The 16466-nt window shown below is 37.3% G+C and overlaps 1 protein-coding gene across 2 annotated transcripts; it reads left to right on the forward strand.

Annotated features, from left to right (window-relative positions):
• The first annotated feature begins 7443 nt into the window (after positions 1 to 7443).
• On the forward strand, positions 7444 to 14496 carry LOC114194190 (cyclic nucleotide-gated ion channel 1-like). Of its 2 annotated transcripts, none has more exons than XM_028084288.1 (8): positions 7444 to 7863; positions 7950 to 8064; positions 8364 to 8931; positions 9047 to 9259; positions 11371 to 11666; positions 12046 to 12157; positions 12921 to 13157; positions 13653 to 14496. In XM_028084288.1, exons 2-8 carry the CDS (start codon positions 8033 to 8035, stop codon positions 14352 to 14354), a joined length of 2160 nt encoding a protein of 719 aa, XP_027940089.1. In that variant the 5' UTR covers positions 7444 to 7863; positions 7950 to 8032; the 3' UTR covers positions 14355 to 14496. The 2 variants fall into 2 exon arrangements, with proteins under 2 accessions (XP_027940089.1, XP_027940088.1); XM_028084287.1 differs by having other exon boundaries at positions 7444 to 7660.
• Positions 14497 to 16466: the final 1970 nt, after the last annotated feature.

The raw sequence follows: 16466 nt of genomic DNA on the forward strand, positions 1-16466 counted from the left end.
CTATAATTCAAATGCATTAACACGTCTTGATTGATTGTATTACATATAATGATGATTTTACTCCTTTTTACTTAAAATTCACTAAAAGCACGAGGATAAAAACATGTGTGGTAAAATTTATGCGTTTCTGATTAATTTCTACAGAATTAAAAGAAACAGAGCACAATACCTTGAGCGCTAGAATCAAAGCTTGAGCAGTGAAAGAATGTTTTAAGAAGATTCAAATTTTGCTTCCATAGCTCAAGCAGAGAAGATGATGCCTAAGCTACACAAAGAAAACTTCACCATGAAGCAACCTCAAGTAGCAGGTTCTAGAGCTCGACCATGGAGGAAAGCCAACATTGAAAAAAGCTTCGTGATTGACCACCATGTTTGGAGCTGCAACCAGTCCCCAATTTTCTATAAATTAAGGGGTAGACCCCCTTGTTTGAGAATTGAGAATTCCATATCTAGGATCTTAGTTTGTCTCTAGAATCTCTCTCTCTTCACTTGAGTTAGGCAAAAGCTAATTCATCTTATAGATCCAATTGACTCATCTAAGGTTGTTAGTAGGGATGGCAACGAGGCGGGGCAGGGACGGGTTTCACTATCCCATACCCATTGCCATAAAAAAAATTCATCCCCATACCCAAACCCAACGGGTATCAAAGTTTTATCCCATCCCCATCTCCACCGGGTAACGGGTATAATCTCGTACCTATACCCGTACTAGTTTCCTTACTACTTCAATATAAATTTTAATTAAATAATAAAAAATTACGGTAAATGAAACATAATATTATCAAATATTCAATATCAGGAGGATGGTTGTTTCTTCGATATCAAATACTTTGAAATAAATTATAATTGTTTACATTTTAGATTGGAATACCAAATAAAATTTCATGAGAACTAAAATATTTATTAAATTTGGAAATTGCAAACATTAATGAAACCTAGTTGATAAAATTTAAAAATATTTTTAAAAAAAATTAAAGGAAAACAAATATTCAAATTAAAATATATTTTAAATGTTTGTTTACTTCAATTTTTTAAATTCTAATGAATCTCTTTTTATATACTAATAAAATGATAATACATCACTTAATCAAAATGGCGCAAATAACAAATAATAAACATAAAAAAAAATTAACATGGATATTGTATCTTTTGAACTCCAATATATGTTGGATGGTGATAAAAAAATATTCATGACAATTACATTAAATTTTGATATTGTAGTAAATAAAAGTTATTTATACAATTATAGTGAAAAATTACAGTATGATTGATATAATGAGTTAGAAAATAAAAAATAATTAGATAAAATGTACTGAAATAGTATTCTACATGATGAAAATAAACAATAAATAAAAATATTAAAAAATTAACAAATGAATGTCTTAGAAACTATTGAAAGAAATCGCACAAAGGAAAACAAATATATAATTAAGGGTATGATAAAATGAAAAATACCTTAGACATCTAAGAATACTATTCAAATATCAACATATATACTCAATAGTTGAGAAATAAAAATAAGTAAATAATTTTTTTTATATTACCTAGTAATTGAAAGGTTTATGTTATTAAACACTTAAATTGAGAGTATTAAACATACTCATGTGAAAGGAAAATATACAATAAATAAAAATATTAAAAAATAAGAGAAATATTAAAATATGAGACATAAAATTTTTTAATTGACATACATCATTTTAACATAATTACATAAATGTTATGATAAGATGAAGAATATATTGAAGATGCAAATGAGTTTCATGATAAACCAAATAATTAGAAGAAATAAAAATTGAAAAAATAGTGTATATATATATATATGTATGTATATAGGGTTACTTAATTAATTGTGAATATTTTAACAATTTAAATGATGACGGAGATATTGCAGGATGGGTATTATGGCGGGGATATGTACATCCCAATAACCATCCTCATACCCAATTGAAAAAGTCGGGGATTCCCCATACTCATACCCATACCTAGTCAATGCGGGGATTCCCTGTCAAAACGAGGATAAGTTCGGGCAATACCCATGGGAACGAGTTTAGTTGCCATCTCTAGTTGTTAGGTGGCGAACATGCATCTATATGAGTTAATTGTTGTAAAGAGTCTTAGTCATTAATGCAATGAGTTCATTCATTAGGAGTAGAGAAATCACACTGAGTTTGAATGTCTTTAGGTCCTAGGCTGTAGACATGTGTCTTGGATTACATTAGTGTACTTTCACAAACAATGAATAAACCTTGTTAATTCAATAAAACAGTAACCGAGCATAAGAACAAAGTAGTGAAGTCTAATTCCCAACACATGTTATATCATTCATTTATTCAGTCGTTAACTTTGAGTTCTTGATCACTATCATTTTACAATCAAACGTTTAAAATCACAAATCCAAATAACATAATGAGTTTTGATAAAAGTTGATCAAATCCCCTTGGATATGACACTTAGTACTATAATTGAACCAATGCACTTGTTAAAGAATCTTATTCTTCTGCTTATATTGTTGATTCGTATGATGTGTTGCATGTTAGATTAGGACATATGAATTCCTCGTATGCTATAAAATTGCAATGACTAGGATTAATTAATATGCATGATAAACAAAGTAAGAAATGTGATATATGTGTGGAATCTAAAATAACCAAGAAAACTTATCATTTTGTAGAATGTCAAATTGAAATTTTAGGATTAATTCATATTGATCTAGCTGATAAAAAACAAACCATGTATAAAGATGGTAAAAATTATTTTGTAACGTATGATTATTCTATATACACTAGTATACTTAATCAAAGATAAAGATGAAGCCTTTGATATGTCTTTTAACTTATAAAGCGAGAGTAGAAAATCAATTGAATAAGAAAATTAAAAAGATTAGGACACATAGAGGTAGTGGATATGCATTTTTTTTTTATGTTCTTAGGCTATACAGAACATAATGTTGCCTATGAGTTTCTTGTTCTTAAAAGTGATGTAATTGAGCATAATAATATAGTGAAGACAAAAAAGGTTGAGTTCTTTGAACATATATTTCCTTTAACGGTTAGCGATACACTTAAGCAACTTATAAGTGCCAATAATGATGATATGTTTGAGGATTTGAGAAGAAGTAAAAGACAGAGCAAGGGAACTTCCTTTGGAGATTTTATTTCTATAGCAATGAGACTAGCCAAAACTCAATGTTGAGTTCGTATACATGGTCTCCACTTAGGTTAATAGCAACCACATACTATTTTTTCCATAGCAAGACTGATCAACCTACTCTTTCACTTGATGACAACACTATGATTAAAGCCAAAGGTTTCTTTCTTGTGTTCTTGTTGATATAAATTTGTTATTCGAGCTACATAATCAACTCCTAGTGCATAAAAATGATTATGCTTTTGGAGTTGATATTGAATATGAAACATACCTCCTTTTTGTTCTTCATGTGAGATGATTGGGCATAAATTGAATAATTACATAAAACACAATAAATTTGTAGCCTTTGAGAAAGGTGTGCAAAATGTTAAACAAATGTTTGTTCCTAAGCAAAAGAAGCATAAGGTTTCGTTTCTTATTGATGATAATGTTGTTGATGATATCAAGGTTTGTAGAATTTGCTGCATTGTCGAGGTATTGTCATTCACATTGTCACCTTGATGATTCATGTTCCTCGAAGTCTTCATTGTTATAGGTTGATTGATAAGTAAGGTTATGATCTAGTTTTAGCGAGTTCCATGATGAGTGACAATTTGTTCTGGTCAAGAGTTTGGAAATCTTACACTAGAAAATAAAAAATAATGAATAATATGATTCAAATTAACGATACTTCAAACTAGAAAATCTAGTTACCTTAACTTTGGGTTTATCTTTCTATTTATAAGCATTTCGGTTATAAGTAGAGGTGTCAATTTGGCCCAGCCCACAAGGTTTGGCCCTGGCCCATGTGGGCTAGGGCCAAAAAAACACACATTGAAAAAAAGCCCCCAACAAAGAAGCCCACAGGGCCAAAAATCCTACAAAAGTCCTGTGGGCCAGGGCCAACCCATGGGCTTTCATCTTCCACATGAAAAATATATTATTATTTTTAAATATATTACTATTTGTGGGACAGGCCCAACGAACCGGACAAGCACGACGACCCGAATAGGTCTAACGACTCGGACCTGCCCGACGACCTCGACAAGAAGGACGACTCGAACGGGCCCGATGATCCAAACAGGCCCAACAACCTGAACGGGCCCGATGACCCAGACGGGCCCGAATACAGGACAAACCCGACAACACGGACGGGCCCAACGACATGGAAGGAATCGACGACCCGGACGAGCTCGATGACCTGGACGGGCCCAATGACCCGGGCAGGCCCGACGACCTGACAGGCCCTATGACCCAAACAAGCCCGACGACCCGTATGGACCCGACAACCCGGACGTGTCCTACAACCCAGACGCGCCTGACGATCAGATGGAACCAACGACACAGACATGCCCGACAACCCAGACGGGCCCGACGACCCATATCGGCCCAACAAGTCGGATCGGCCTAACGACCAAGACGGGTTATACGACCTAAACGAGCCTGACAACCCGGACAAGCCCAACAACCCGAACGGGACAAATGATATGAACAGGCCCGACGACATGGATGGGCCCGCCGATCCGAACGGGCCCAATGATCCAGACAGGCCCAACGACCCCAACGAGCTTGACAACCTGTATGGACCTGACGATCGAAACGGGCCCTACGACCCAGACGGGCCCGACGACCCAAACGGGCCCGATGACTCGAACGAGCCCGAAGACACGTATGGGCTCAATGACCCAGACGGGGTCGACGACCCAGACGGACCCGACAACCAGGACGGGCCCGACGACCCGGATGAGCCCGACGACCCGGATGAGCCCGACGACCCGATGAGTCCGACTACCCGGACATGCCCGAAACCCATACGGGCCCACCGACCCTGACGTGCCCAATGATCTGAGCGGGCTTGACGAGCTGGACAGACCCTACGAGCCGGACGAGACTGACGACTCGAACGGGCCCAACGACCCAGACAGGCCCGATGATCCACACATGCCCAATGACTTGAACGGGCCCTACAACACGAACGGGTCGTCAGGCCCATTTGGTTTGTCGAGCGCGTTCGGGTTGTCGGGCGCGTTCAGGTAGTCAGGCTCGTTCGGGTTGTCAGGCCCGTTTGGGTCGTCGGGCCCGTTCGGGTCGTTTGGGACGTTTGGGTCGTCGGGCCCGTCAGGGTCATCGGGCCCATTCGGGTCGTCTGGCACATTCGGGTCATCGAGCTCGTCTGGGTCGTCGGGCCCGTTCGGGTCATTTGGCACGTCTGGATCGTCGATCCGTCTGGGTCGTCGGGACCGTTCGGGTTGTCTGGCACATCTGGGTCATCGGGCCCGCCTAGTTCGTCAGGCCCGTTCGTGTCGTCAGGCCTGTTCTGGTGGTCTGGCACATCTAGGTCGTCGGGCCCGTTCGGATCGTAGGGCCTACTCGGCTCGTTGTGCCCGTTCGGGTCGTCGGGCCCGTATGCATCGTCGGGCCCATTCAGATCGTCTGGCAAATTTGGGTCATCGAGCCCGTCTGGGTCATCGGGCCCGTTCGGGTCATCTGGAACGTCTAGGTCGTCGGTCCGTCTGGATCGTCGGGCCCGTCGATGTCGTCGGGCCAGTTCGTGTCGTCGGGACCGTTCGGGTTATCTGGCACGTCTGGGTCATCGGACCTGTCTGGTTCGTCGGGCCCGTTCGGGCCATCGGGCCTGTTCGGGTCGTCGGGCCTGTTCGGGTCGTCTGGCACATCTAGGTTGTTGGGCCCGTTCGGATCGTCGAGCCTATTCGGCTCGTTGGGCCCGTTCAGGTTGTTGGGCCCGTTTGGATCGTCGGGTCCATACGAGTCGTCAGGCACGTTCGGGTCGTTGGGCCTGTGTGGATCATTGGGCCTGTTTGAATCGTTTGGCCCGTCTTGGTCGTAGGGCCTATCTGTCTCATCTGGCCCGTCCGGGTTTTGAGGCCCGTTTGGGTCGTCGAGCCCGTCCGTGTTGTCTGGCATGTCCGGGTTGTCAGGCCCGTCCTGGTCGTCGGGCCCATTTTGGTCGTCTGGCCCGTCCGTGTTGTCTGGCATGTCCGGGATTTCAGGCCCGTCCTGGTCGTCGAGCTCATTTTGGTCGTCGGGTCTGTCCTTGTCATCGGGCCTGTCCTGGTCATTGGGCTCGTCCGGGTCGTCGAACCCGTCCGGGTCATCGGGCCCGTTCGGGTCGCTCAACTTGATCTTTGACTCTAGCTTAATGTAGTATTATTTGGGGAGCTAACCCACCTTAACCCTAGTCCTAACCCACTAGAAAGGGGGCTTTGGGGGTTGGGGCTTTTTTTTGACCCCCTCATTTGGGGGTCCCCTAAAAAGGAGCTTTATGAAGAGTGGGCCAGGACTGGCCCATGGGCTTGGGACCATATTGACACCTCTAGTTATAAGTCATGTATATTCATTACCTGAAGATAATGCTTTATTTACATCTCCTATACCTATAGGATACGAATATAATACGGTATTAAGCTTACAAAAGATAATATAAACCACTTCATAATTTCTAAAAATCCCAGCTAAAAATCTAGAATCCCTTTTTATCAACCGAAAATCTTAATCTTATAATTCGACTGGTCTCTGGAAGTTGGTTTTTGGTCGACTTAAGGATGTTGGGTCTGGCCAATACCTAGGTTAACTTTTGAATGTTGGTTTTTGGCCCGATGTTGTTTTTTGGGCATCCAACTAAAATTAGGCGATAAACCGGGCTTTAGGCGTGCCAATGTAGTCCTTCAGACCCGATCCTGGATGATATAGTTTAATTTGTTGTAGTATTCCAAGTTTTTAATTTCAGAAGTTTATTTTCTAACACCCCAAATTTGAAGTCTTATAAATATATTTTCTATTACTTCAAAATTTTAGTCAAATTTTTTTAAAGTGAATCTTCTTATAAATACAAGTAACTTCTAATTTAAAGAATTATTAGATCTAAATATATTAAATTTGAAAGCAGTTAAACTTTAAATATTAATTATAAAGACAAAAACAATTATTCTTTACTGTATTGCTTAGAAGAAGTGGGGGTAGCAGTACTGTGATTAAAGTTTCTTGTTCTAAACTCCGTTATTTAATTCCTCGCATCCAACACGGCGTGCATTGGTTTGGAAAATTCCGTAGAGGCACGACCCCTGTTGTCAACGGACTTGACTCGACCCCCACCAGAACAGAATAAACGCACGACACACAAACCAGACAAAAGTAACGTATTTAACAATTTAAACTTTAAACTTCGGTGGGACCGACCACTCACATGAATTGTCGTGTTTCATCATCCCCATTCACACACCAAACAAAATCTCACTCCCCACATTTTCCAACTCCACTCTCTGTAAAAACCCAAACTTTACTCACATATTAACTCTTTAATGTAGAAAAAACCAACCCCTTGCTGTAGTAACTGTCACTTCCTCGCTCCTTTCCTCGAACCTTCGTCTCTTCTATCTGCGTCTTCTTTTTCATTCCCTCTTCACTTGCTATCTGCTTTCATAGCCCTTCCTACGCGCTTCATTCAATCCCTCCTCTTCTTCTTTCTCTACCTTCATTTTCCAACGCAAACTGCTTCAAACTTTTCACTTTTCAGGTTCCTGCTTTCTCCGTTTTTGTTGTTTTTCTCCACTTTTAATGTTCCGTTACTTCTTTTTCTAGTTCACCACAGTTTTGTCGAAATCTGGGAGTTTAATCAACGTCGACATGTTAGTTATTTTCAACGAAAAGTTCCGTTAAAAAAACAACATTGTTTTTAATGGAATCTTATACAATCACGCTTGAGAACTGTATTTTTGGGTATCACAAATTTGTTTTGTTTTAACATTACATGTTTACATTGATTTCATCGGTTTGTGTTTTTCAATGTTTGTTATTCATTTCAGGATAAGGGAGTATGGTTCATGAAGGAGGTATTCAATGAGATTTACAAGGCTGGTTCTGCGGCATTTTGAAGTAGGCTATAATAATGAGTACTGCACAACAAGAGAAGTTTGTTAGGTTAGTTTGATGATGCGTGTCTTATTTACTCTCAGTGATTTTATGTTGCTGTCTATGGAAATTTTAGAAGCATTCTACTTTTTATCCGTAGTGTGTTTTTTTCATTTTTGCGGTTGAGGGTAAGGGTCACAGTTCAGTTACTACTTCTCCAAATCAAAGTGTTTAGAACTTCCAAATTACCAACCTTATGTTACAGAAGTTTATTTGCCTTAATCAGTACTTATATGGAAGACATCTTTTACTAGGAACTGAGTTTATATTGTCATTTATTCATTGTTTAATATGTATGTGATGTTCAGGTTTCGGGATTCAAATTTGGAGAAGAGTTCTGAGGGCAATTATTCTGACACTAAAATTTCACAGTCAGGGATATTTAGAACTACATTAAGTTCAGTTTCGGAGAAGTTTCAAAATGGATTGGAATCTGGTTCTGATAGGATGAAAAGATTCAGAACATCATTCAAATCTTTTCCCTTTAGTAGTGTTCTTTGTAGAAGCTTTAGTTCTAGAAAGAAAATACTTGATCCACAGGGTCCATTCCTTCAAAGGTGGAACAAGATTTTTGTCTTATTATGTGTTATCGCAGTATCACTGGATCCTTTGTTCTTTTATGTTCCGGTTATTGATGATGAGAAAAAATGTCTTTCACTGGACATTAAGATGGAGATTACAGCAACTGTCTTAAGATCTTTCTCTGATGCTTTTTATATAATCCACATGATTTTCCAATTTCGTACTGGATTCATTGCTCCCTCTTCTCGTGTATTTGGAAGAGGTGTTTTGGTTGAAGATTCTTGGGCAATAGCAAAGAGGTATCTATCATCGTATTTCTTTGTTGACATTCTTGCTGTTCTTCCCCTCCCACAGGTATGCATACTTTCATCTTCTCTATGTCCCATTAAGATCTTATTGTAGATTCAATTTTACATTGTGGGGTTCATTGGTGATCTTATTGATTCAAGGATTGGTATAATATTGCTAGGTGGTGATTCTAGTTATCATTCCAAAGATGAGTGGTTTTAAATCACTTAATACCAAGAACTTGCTGAAATTTGTTGTCTTCTTCCAATACGTGCCTCGTTTATTGCGAATCATTCCATTATATAGAGAAGTTACAAGGGCCTCTGGCATTCTCACTGAAACTGCTTGGGCTGGAGCTGCATTTAATCTCTTTCTTTACATGCTTGCAAGTCATGTAAGTTTATGCTATATACTTTCATTTACATACATCGAAAATGAATTTTGAGGATATTGCTCTCATATAGGTATTTGTTTGTGTTATTTACTTGCTATTTCTGGGTTTACTGGTCCTTTTTTTTTTTCTGTTTTGTTCGAGCAGTTATTTATAACTTTTCAGATGTTGTCTTTTTTGTGGAGGCTATGTGTACACGCATAAGTGGGTTGGGATCTTCACTTGCACTTCTGCATGCTATGCTAGTTGCATAACAGACATATAGATTATTAGATGCAGGTATTTGAAGATTGAATTGGCTAGTTTATGATAGGGACGGTCAAAATGAAAATTGCATAATAGAATAGTTTCTAAAGAGTCCTAGCTTTAGAATGACCATCTCCATTTATTACCTCTCTTTACAGTGAATTGTAAACCCTACTACTCCAGTGGCAATCATATGGTTTATTTGATTTCCATTCCCCTTATTAAAAAGTGAACTTTAAGTCTACTCAATCCTACAAAACTGTCTTATAAGATAAGGTTTGCATCCACTTATATACTCTTAAATCACTTTATCTTTAATTAATGTGAGACTTCCAACACCCCTGGTGAGAGGTGGGTATATTTTCTTTTCCATGGGAAAATTGGATTTTGAAACTTACTCTCAGAAATACTAAATTCTAATGAAACATGTCATGATTTTACTTGTTAACAACATTTCTGGTTTTGTTAAAGCTTTCTAGTCGGGTTTTTTTTCTTGCCCCATTTTATTCCTAAGCAAATTATAATATTTATGGTCACGGTAATCATGGCAATTTTGAATACTAAGTTGTCATAGGTGTTTGAGGGATATTGAATACTTAATGAAGGCTTCTTAAAATAATTTAATGGTATTCATGTGTGACTCTATATTTCTAAATGTTAGTACTGTTAAATTCTAAAAAGTTATTTTCAGTCTTTAAAATGTCTTTGAATGTGCTACAAGATGTAAGCAAAAAGTAGAGAGGAAGAAAAAAAATAAAAAGAGACCAATTCAGTTTCCAAATGATCTTTCTCTGTCTAAATTTTTCTACACAATATTGTTGGAATTAAGTTCTTTTACTGTTAAATAAATACCAACAATTTCTGCGGAATATCACCCACAAACCTTGAAGCACCTTAAGTGGAGATGCAACATGAAAGGTTAACTACCTTTGATATGCTAATTTCTAGAATCGTGGTAAGTTGTTGATGTAAGGTGCATCAATTGTCTCATGGTGTAGGCTAGGTGGACTAAGCCATAACAAAATGCGGCACTTGGGATGCTATATTTTAAAGTAGAAAAAGTTGTGTTCTGATTATAAGCTATAACTTTTGGTCTTGTGGTAAGAGTTCAATTACTAGTGGATAATTGTTGAGGGAGAAATTATTGTAGGTTACATTGTTATCCCGTGTTAGGGTAGATGAGTCAAGTTACAATCAAAAAGTTCAATTCTTAGTGGGACAATTGTTGATTATCATAAAGTACATCGGTTGTCTTATGTCGTAGGCTAGGTAAGCCAAGTCACAATCTTGACGCTCTCAACGTAATCAACTTAGAAATATGAGATTTACACTGACTTATATATATATATATATATATATACATATATATATATATATATATATATATATATATATATATATATTGATTTGGGCATATATCTAGCTGAAGTGAGATCCACAAGAGTTTCCTAGTTGTGTTTGAGACTGCAAAATAAATTCTATTGCACCTTTCTCTTTATGTCAATTTAGATAAATTTTGTGATCAGTAGGTTGTTAATGATCTCTTATTCATCATTTATATACTGTAAAAGATGTTGATGTGCCCGTGTTGGACACATTTTAGGGATTTGTGTCAGGTGTGAGATAATACTTCAAATTTTTGTTAAAAAGTTTTCATGTTGGTGCCTGTGTATGTTAATACTTCTTAAGTGTCCATGCATATTGTAGTTACCATGTACCTTTTTATTTTAATTCCTAGTATTGCAGGTTTAAATATGACACATCAATTTGCATTTTTCTTACAAAATATAATAATTAATGGAAGTTTGGAGCTTTGAATTGATGTAGCTTGCACTTCTTTGTGATTGCTGAGTTAATTTCTTTTGCAGGTTGCGGGTGCCTTTTGGTACTTGTTTTCTATAGAACGAGAAACCTCATGTTGGCAAGAAGCCTGTCGAAATAATACAGCAGTGTGTAGCAAGGCAGATATGTATTGCAATGATTATTTGGGTGGGTTGAGCAAAATTTCGACATTCCTGAATACTTCTTGCCCAATTCAGAATGCAGATAAAAATCTCTTTGATTTTGGAATGTTCCTTGATGCTCTTCAATCTGGTGTTGTGGAGTCAAGAGATTTTCCACAAAAATTCTTTTACTGCTTTTGGTGGGGCTTAAAAAATTTGAGGTGCACTTCTTTGATTTTTATTTTTACTATTCGGTATGAATTTAGGTTTGAAGGTAGATCATATTATGTTGCAATAAGTTTACTATTTTGTGGCTTCTTTTGGGGTTTGACGTGCAATAATAAGAGTATTTTTTGTACTGTTGCTCAAAGCATGGAAATGTTTATGATAGTTCCCTCTTATGTTGGAGGACTTGTTGTGTTTACAAGTTCTCTTCCTTCCAAACTGCATGCATCTTCAGGTCCAAGTGTTTTTGCAAGAAGTTGTTGGGCAGATATTAGTAGATATATAATGAATGGATCATCAATTAAATTAATGTACTTGTTAGATCATCAATTACTAAAGTTATTATCTAATATTCTGTAATTTTTTATATTGTAGTTCTCTTGGTCAGAACCTGGCAACAAGTACCTATGTCTGGGAAATATGTTTTGCAGTTTTCATTTCTGTATCTGGTTTGGTGTTATTTTCATTCCTCATTGGAAATATGCAGGTTCGTACCAAATACTCTGCCTGTTCCCTTTTTTAGGGTAGTTGAAGGTTCTTCTGGAGAAACTAAGAAATGCAATATTATTTTTTTTTTTATTTCAATAAAATATTTATTAGATTTTTTATTTTACCCTTTTCCTGTCTGTATCATACTAAAGTATATCTTTAAACTAGTTAAAATTAGGTGAAGGGTGAGAGTATAAATGGTTAATGACAGTTAAATAGAAACAAAAAAAAAAATGTCATCTAATTATGCAATGGAGCTGACACGTACTATTTATTAATTTTGGATTTTGTAGTACATTTATTGCAAGCCTGTCTCATATTTTCTTGTCGTTTTCTTTTCCTTCTTTGAATTGAATACTGTTGTTCTGTAAGGTCAGTAAATGTTTTTATCTTGCTAGTTGAATTAAGACATCCTAGTTGAATTATGGGATTTCCAAGGAACAACTGCCGAACTAGTTTTTCTTATCCATCTTCTAATCATATACTCAAACGCTGGTCTCCTTAGCCTTTTCATCACATTTCTACAATTCTTGTTGTGGCCTAAAATAAATGAGTTATGAACAATGCTACAACAAACAGTAAAAGTAGTGATGAGTTTAGTAGAGGTAAATTAATTTGATAAGGAGTATAGTTGCAAATAGAGAAAGAGTTGGTATTAGTTTTGATTTGCCATGTGAAACTCAATCTATTATTTAGAAGCCTGAGTCATTCTGTTATATTTTCTCTCGTTTTTTTGACCAATTAAACTTGTTTTGAAACAGACATATTTGCAGTCAACAACCACAAGATTGGAGGAGATGAGAGTAAAGAGGAGGGATGCAGAACAGTGGATGTCTCACCGATTACTTCCCGACGGCCTGAGAGTGCGAATAAGACGATACGAACAGTACAAATGGCAAGAAACCAGAGGCGTAGATGAAGACAATTTGGTTCGGAATCTTCCCAAGGATTTAAGAAGAGACATTAAGCGACATCTTTGTTTGGCTTTGCTGATGAGAGTAAGTGTCCCTGTCCCCTTCATAGGTTTTGTTCCTTTTCTGCTCCTGTCCACATATTTTGAATTTCTTACCTTTGTTGAATATCTCTTTTCCAAAACACCTACTTTTAATTTTAAAGATTACTATGAGTATCCAATGTTTTTAGTAATAAACGGGGGCAAGACAAAAGCCCAACTAGAAACAACCTTGAACAAAACAAAAAGTTGTCATTTCACTTTTAAGACATGTTTTATCTGGTTATATTGATGTTTTTAAGACAGAACAGTAGTTTTTTCAAACTTATATGATCCAAGGTTAATCTTATAACTTTATGTCATGTTAGTAAATTTCAATGGACAAGTTTCACAAAACTCAGGTTTTAGACCTTGCAACAGAGAAGATACTCTCTAACAGTTAGTTTTGTTTCAAAATTAGTTTCTGGCATTCTGCAACAACAGTTGTGTGGTTTTAATGACATTCATTGAACATTTTGTGTGTTGTGTGAACCCACGAAAGGTGCCAATGTTTGAGAAAATGGATGAACAACTTCTGGATGCAATGTGTGACCGTCTGAAGCCGGTGCTGTTCACCGAAGAAAGCTACATTGTGAGGGAAGGAGACCCGGTTGATGAGATGCTGTTCATAATGCGTGGTAAGTTATTGACCATAACAACGAACGGTGGAAGAACTGGTTTCTTCAACTCTGAGTATCTGAAAGCTGGTGACTTTTGTGGAGAGGAGCTTCTGACATGGGCCTTGGATCCTCATTCCTCATCCAACCTTCCCACTTCAACAAGAACTGTTCAGACTCTTTCAGAAGTGGAAGCCTTTGCTCTCAAAGCTCATGACTTGAAGTTTGTGGCATCACAGTTCCGGCGCCTGCACAGCAAGCAGCTACGCCACACTTTCCGGTTCTACTCCCAACAATGGCGCAGCTGGGCGGCGTGTTTCATCCAAGCTGCGTGGCGGCGCTATAGTAAGAGGAAGCTTGAAGAGTCCCTGGTTGAAGAAGAGGAGAATAGGCTGCAGAATGTGTTGGGTAAATCTGGTGGAAGCTCACCCAGCCTTGGTGCTACAATATATGCTTCAAGGTTTGCTGCTAATGCTCTTACATTGCTTAGGCGTAATGGTGCAAAGAAGGGTAGGGTGCCTGAGAGATTACCCCCCATGCTGCTTCAGAAGCCTGCAGAACCTGATTTTACTGCGGATGAGGAATAGGGAGTGTGTGAGTTGGAAGCACAAATGATGAACATGGATTCATGTTTTGGTACAATTGTATATGTAATATTTTGGTAGAACAAGGCAAGTTGTATATATAATAATATCTTGTTATTTAATGCTTTTTAATATGTTTTTGGTTTCTTCTTTTCTTTTACTCTAAAGTATTTCGTTATTCAGTAATCAAAGGCATAAAAATGGAGTTTATCTACCTATCATTCTATCTATCTACCAAGTTAATTGATACGGAACGGCAAAATTAATCCAATTCACTTTTGCTTGGATCCAATCTATTTAAGTCCCATTTTATTAAATATTTAATCAATTTAAAATCTATTTTATTGAATCAGGATTTCAATATGATATACATTTTATATATTTTATAGATTGAATATCCGTTCTCTAAATTCAGATTTTTAAATATAGATAATCCAAAAAAATCCAATCTATATATTCAATTAAAATTTTTAGTTAGTTTAGGTTAAAGGACGAAATGGACTAGTCCAAATTTAGCCATATTTAGAAGTTGGTTATATAAATTTTTCAATATGATCTACATTTCTTTCTAGACTTTCAAATTTGTTAGTGTCTCACTAGAGAGTTTGGTTTAGGCATAACACTTTCACATTAGTTGTAACATGATCTTGTTTAAATTTTTCCGAGGGAAATCCTCTTACGTTCACATTTGGCACTAACATGCCCAAGTTTCCCACAATGTTGGAAAACACCTTTAACATTTTTAGAAAACATTTTCTTTATCTTCTTCAAACCTTTCATATCATAGCCTAGACCAAGTTTTCCAAATATATATAGAGTATGAAACAAAAATATTTAGAGCTTTAGAGCTCTTGAAAAAAAAAATTAGAAATCATGCTTGTAGCATGTGGTTTTTCTTTGTAGACGTTCAAACTTTTTAGCATCTCACTAGAGAGTTTGCTTTGGACTTAACACTTTCACTTTAGTTGTAACATGATCCCGCTTAAGTTTTTTGTCTTTTAGAAGAAAATCTTTAAATTTTTGCTTTAATTTAAAATGTTGCTAAAAAGTCTAATTACAACCGGTGAGAAGATCCTCATACGCTAGAGCATTCTCAACTTCTTCCTCGGATGATGAGTGAGAAGCAATTTGAGAGAAGATTGAGGATTCAAAGTTACCTTATCATCTATGTCTTCCGTGAGACATGGATTAATGTGTTCTTCTTTTGAGCTAAATTTTGAAGTTGAGTTTGAATCTTCCCTTGTGGCCATCATACTCTTCTTTTTAAACTTGGATTTTCTATTCAACTTAGGGCATTCTGTTTGCGTGTGCCCAAGTTATTTGCATTCATAGTAGATCATTTCTTATCCTTTTCCTACTGACGGGTTCATTTGGGTCGGTTGACCTATTGTACTCCTTAAATACTAGCATCTTCCAAGTAAAGGAGTCTCCATGATATCAGTAATGAACAAGTGCATTCATGTCATGTTCACTGTGACTATGGCAGATGGGTCATGATATTTGCTTCCTTGAGTCGGTCGATTTGGGCCACGAGGATTTGGTTGGTTCGGGTTGAGTTAGGGTAGAAGGAACAAGCTCCTTCATTCCCCTATTCTGCCTTATAAGCACATTCTTGATGTGTAAGGCTTTAAATTCTTCCTGGTACTTCCTCTTCATTGCATCCATCTCCCTCCTCATTTATCTCATCATAACCATAGGGTCCATCTGTTGCTCTTGCAATGCCTCCTCCACTACTACATTGTTCATGTGCCTTGTGGTTACCATGGGAGAAAGTAATGCTCGCTTGGCCTCACGGTGGATGTCAACATGTTTCTACAAGATCGATAAGACAAAATTAACTCCTTGTAGGCTTGGACTTCCGGTCACTCTTGTCTCCAATTTGTCCATTATCAAGTATGTTCTGATCGTCTTGAACTATTTGAGTGGTACTTGTAAAAGACACTTTGATGCTTAAGTCAATAGGTGTCTGGTATTAAATGCAGTAATCAATATAAAGAACTACCTTACTTGAACCTCCTATTTATATTATTTATAATGAGCTTTTACTTACCATTAACCTAATTACGACCCAATTATACCTTAATACGATTACTTAGCTATTTTATATTAAGCTAT

This window comes from Vigna unguiculata, chromosome 8, assembly GCF_004118075.2.
Source record: "Vigna unguiculata cultivar IT97K-499-35 chromosome 8, ASM411807v1, whole genome shotgun sequence".
Taxonomy (NCBI): Eukaryota; Viridiplantae; Streptophyta; class Magnoliopsida; order Fabales; family Fabaceae; genus Vigna; species Vigna unguiculata.

Bases quoted from the DNA above. Each gene is read 5' to 3' on its own strand.
- LOC114194190 (XM_028084288.1), top strand. From the start codon at position 8,033: ATGAGTACTGCACAACAAGAGAAGTTTGTTAG. The intron at 8,065-8,363 runs GTTAGTTTGATG...TGTGATGTTCAG, and splicing joins CAACAAGAGAAGTTTGTTAG to GTTTCGGGATTCAAATTTGG. The intron at 9,260-11,370 runs GTAAGTTTATGC...TTTCTTTTGCAG, and splicing joins TTTACATGCTTGCAAGTCAT to GTTGCGGGTGCCTTTTGGTA.